Source organism: Beta vulgaris, chromosome 6 (assembly GCF_026745355.1).
Source record: "Beta vulgaris subsp. vulgaris cultivar EL10 chromosome 6, EL10.2, whole genome shotgun sequence".
NCBI classification, from domain to species: Eukaryota; Viridiplantae; Streptophyta; class Magnoliopsida; order Caryophyllales; family Amaranthaceae; genus Beta; species Beta vulgaris.
Window position 1 is genome coordinate 22,571,623 of NC_079207.1, and position 4,755 is coordinate 22,576,377.

A 4,755-nucleotide genomic window follows, 5' to 3' on the forward strand; every position below is an offset into this window, starting at 1 on the left:
TTTGTTAATAATTAGTTGATTAGCTAAATCTTGTACATCACTGTCATTATTATTCTATCTACACAATACTACATTTTTCCTTATAACGTGCACAATAGATTTACACTGCCTCCCATGTTTGTTGTCTTAATATTCGTGTCTATATACTATGAAAGTCACCAAAAAACCGGATCAAAGTAAGTCTGTCCAAATTCTAATCAATGATAGGGAAAAATTACTTATATTATTATTGATTATCCTTTCTTTACTTTCTTAGTTTAGGAAAATGGCATCCTACCAAGCACCAAAATCATCATCACAAATCAATGAGAAGCACAGGGCTGCAATAGATGAGCTGAAGAAGGAGCTCGGGGCAAATGAAAGCCTCTTAAGCGATGCGCGAAATGCAAAAGCTCAGGCTACCACAAAGGCATCTATGTTGAATAATGGCGTGGGAACCATAAAATTCCAGGAGAAGAAAGATTGGTCTGGTTCGATCGTCGGATCTATCCCTCCTACTATTCAAATAAACAAGTCTGGTAAGTTTTCTCACAGAGGCACCCCTCCTAAGGACTCGAAGGATCCATGGGAGCTGTGGTGTACGTTGGTCCCAATGTGCAAGGTGGGCCAGATAATTGTGCCTGGATCATGGCTTGGAGCACTCCTGGTGATGGCACCGAAAACAAGGCAAATTCTCTTTATCCATCTTTGTGTTATCATATTTCATCTTACTTATAGTCACTGTCATCGGATAACTTAGGGTATTCCTAATCCAATCATAAATATATGTGCCTAAGTGTATAGTACAAGCATATGCTTAATATTTACACGTATGTTCAACTTTTTAAATTAAAGAATGTTAATGTAATTCTATGTGTTTCAGATCTATGTAGAAACTGGACCTAGTACCAAGTATCCTTCTGGCTCTATTGATTGGGACACAATCAAATCTAGTTGCAAAACTCAAGCAATGAAAGTCATTATTTTGACGAAGACAGCCAGACTGAGGTTCAGCTCAAATTGCTAAAAATGGCAATAATCCTCTAGCTGCTGCAGTCTTTGATGTCACCCTTGTTTAAATTACTAATGTATCATCTTAAGAACTAAGGTCCAGCTCCTTACATGCACATAGGTAAGCTTGGGTCATGCAACCACTTTTTTTTTCTATTTCTATAACCACGCAATAAAATAAATAAGGACTTGATACCCTTAGTTCATGAGCTTGTAACTTATGCTCGTCACTTTGAGTTTTTAATCTATATACTACTTGTATGCAGTTATATTTTGTGTCATTGTTTCTTAAAGTCTATATGTTTTTATTTCTTTTCATTTATAAATTTGATTCTTCAGCATCGATTACAATGCTGATGATAAAAATCAGCCAATACCACATAATAAGTTCCTACCTAGGTGTATGTCATAATTAATTAGGTAAAGATGAGCAAGAGTTATATGTATTGCATAAAGATAGTCATAAGTAATTGTGGAGTAAAACATGTGTTACTTTCACACCTACATTATTTTCCTCATCGATTGTTTGTCGTGTTGTGTCCATTACGATATGACAGGACACAACATTGGTACTTCATTTTAAACAAAAGATTTTACTGTTTTCTAAAGGTATACCAGTTGCACACTTGGACAATCGTATACGTGTGAATACCATGAATTTTAGATAACATCACACTATAACTTTGCAATAACCTTACCTCATAAACAAATGCTAACATTGTAAAATATATTAATTATCATTACCACATGTAAAATATAGTTGATATATTTCACCCCTTTTCCATAGCACAACTAAACAAAACAAAGGCAATTAATTAATGAGAGGAAGTCTCATGTTCAAAAATTTCTATAGTTTTGATGCTAATTGTTTTTCTATAAAAGTATATATGTTAATACAATATAGATCATCTATAGAACTAGTAGTAAAATAATAGTTTGGGTCGGTTGTTTGAACATCATCTATATGCGTTTCAATTTCGACGCATTAGGATTTATAAGGTTATTTTTTCTCTCGATGAACTATCTATTACCTTGGGATCGTTCGCAAAAAAAAAAAAAAATTGGTTCGAGATTTTCAGAGTAGCTCATAATAGTTTAAAGTTACTAATCAAAGAATAACTCGTTTAAGTATAACTTCCCCTTGTTTGTTAATTAGTTCCCTTTTAATAACTTTAATATATAGTTTAGCGTATATGAGATTTGAACCTATATTTTTGTGCTAGTATAGAGTGCTCCACGTGTACGTTGAATAATAAGTTTTTGAACAATCATCTTTACCTAGGCCTCAAAAATTGGCTTCTTGTAGTAACAATGTATGTCAAATAATTAGTATAAGGAATTTCTTAATATAATAACAAGTACAAACTTAAGTCTAGTTTGAATAGTCTTTAAAATAAAGTTTAAATGCAACAATGCAAGCCCTATAGGTAACAAGTGCTTATTGGGCAACCTCCAAGTGGAACATTCTGGAACATGGAAGGTTTCAGTCAACATGTGTGGCCTTTTAGGAATTAGGATGCAACTGCAACCATTATCATTAAATGTCCCACTAACAAAAATACAATAATATGTACTGCTAAAAATTAAAACTAGTTAAAGCAAGGTAATAGTCCTTGTCGTAGGCGTCTCTATTTAATACTTAGTATCAAAAAATCATCCAATAAAGATAATCCAAATTTTGCGATATATAAAAATAAGGATATCAAAATTTTATTGTTTCGTGTATTTGACGAACATATGCCACTCAAATATTAGCAATCAAAAACAGAGAAAATAAGAGAATGAGATCATAATATCTATGTCTATGAATAACTTTAATAGAAGATTAAAATCTTACGAAATATTCTATCAAGGATTTGCATTTTGGTATATCTGAAAGTACTTTGCTAAAACTTTCCGCATGATCGAGAGAAAAAAAGGACTAATACCTAATTGAAAAGAGATAAATCAAAGTATAAAAATACTCAGTACATCTTTGAATTTAAAAAATAAAATAAAAATGGAATTAAAAAAGGGTTGAATATTGTCGATCAACTAAACTTTAATACTTATTATTAGGAACGAGGGAAGTAAATTAATTAAATAACTACATTGTTCTGAAAAAAGAGTAAATAAAAAAGCTTGAGGATATAGGATAGAAGAAAATTTATGATATCAATTAACTTTATTAATACTTATTGAGTAATTGCCGAGATATAGGGTAAAATAACATTTAGGATATTGACCAATTACATTAAAAAAAAAAAGAATATGAATGGCCGATATTTAAAAGTCTAATTTCTTTTTTAAATCTTAACGCACTCCATCTATGTGTCACATCACAATTCGTGTATATCAACTTACCAAGTTAATTATAGTAAAAAAGATATACTTAGTCACAGTCTAACTTTTTGTGGAAAGTCTCACTTGGCCAAGAAAATCATATGACGAATTATTTATTAATCATAAAAAATTATTTCGCATTTTTGACGAAATAATTTCATTGATTGTCTAATAAAGGTATTCAACATACACACAAAAATGAATGGTTATGTATTTTCTCATAAAGAGAAAGAGATTTTATATTTTAGCGTGTATAATTAATAATACAAGATTATATATTTAAGGACCAATATATAAAACTTCAATTTCTTGTTCAATATGAGCACAAATATTTATTTCACAATCACATTTTATGTTATTATTTCAGCGTGTATTAATAGTAGAAGATATATATTAGGGCCGCTTTCACTTGTCCCTAATGGAGAATTGACTTGGACCAAGAGCATCAATAAGAATCAATTAATAATTAAAAAAATTGTTATTCTAAAATTTTCATAAAGTAATTGCATATATTCCTTTTAAAAAAGGTCATTCTACATACACAAAAAAATGAAATGGCTATGTACTTTCCCATCAAGAGAAGTGATTCACCCTCTCAAAAAGTAAAATAGGGTTACACCCCAAAAAATTAAATAAGAAAGAAAGTAAAATAGGGAAAAATTAAAGTTCGTATCACTTTTCTTCATAATTAGCATATTCAACCTATTTATTGAAGAAATCTAGTTCTAAATTATTCTTACTATTATTTCTTTTGTTTCTGATTATAATATTATAATTGTAATGTATTATGAAGATTTATAAAAACTTATTAGGACCTTTTTACTAATTACTACAATAGTTGATTACATTGAAAAATCTAACTAAGGCTAATTTATCCAACATGACATATATGTGCAGAAAAGCAGTACCCTCTAAACCAAAAATCTATAAGAATTCAAGACAATACTATTGAAGGAGATTGGTAGCTTAATTAACTTGTTTAAAATTGCTAGAATATTTCTAAAAGGTATCTTATCTAACGTAGCGCCATGTCAACAGATAAAGATAAGGTGATATGTGATGGACTTCATTTATCTCTTACACGTTTTAATAATAGTTATAGATATATTTTTTTATGGGACTTGTATACTATAGTATTACTACCACTATCTTTCAATATAATACGCCACAAAGATTCTAAGCTTTGTTAGCTTTTATCATTTTCTATACATTGTAATTGGTCTCTGAGCATACTTTGATAGAAAGAAAAAGAAAATACGGATAAGAAAGCATCACATGCGAATTTCACAAAGAAAAAGAAAACCAGAAATTTGAAAGCATCAGATGCTAATGGTTGAATTGAGGATGAGCATGGCCACATTGATCGACTATGTGTCCCCTTATTTGCTACTTTGGTGTCCTATAAATAAGGAAAGAGTGTGAGGATATTTTATCAATCATCAA

The 4,755-nt window shown here is 30.3% G+C and overlaps 1 protein-coding gene across 1 annotated transcript; it reads left to right on the forward strand.

Annotated features, from left to right (window-relative positions):
• Positions 1-263: 263 nt before the first annotated feature.
• On the forward strand, positions 264-1,116 carry LOC125498413 (uncharacterized). Its single transcript, XM_057395447.1, has 2 exons — positions 264-666; positions 863-1,116. The coding sequence occupies exons 1-2, from the start codon at positions 565-567 to the stop codon at positions 1,004-1,006; spliced, it is 246 nt and encodes an 81-aa protein (XP_057251430.1). The 5' UTR covers positions 264-564; the 3' UTR covers positions 1,007-1,116.
• Positions 1,117-4,755: the final 3,639 nt, after the last annotated feature.

Coding starts and splice junctions, on each gene's coding strand:
- LOC125498413 (XM_057395447.1), top strand. CDS start 565: ATGGGAGCTGTGGTGTACGTTGGTCCCAATGTGCAAGGTGGGCCAGAT. Junction 667..862: donor GTGATGGCACCGAAAACAAG/GCAAATTCTCTT, acceptor TATGTGTTTCAG/ATCTATGTAGAAACTGGACC.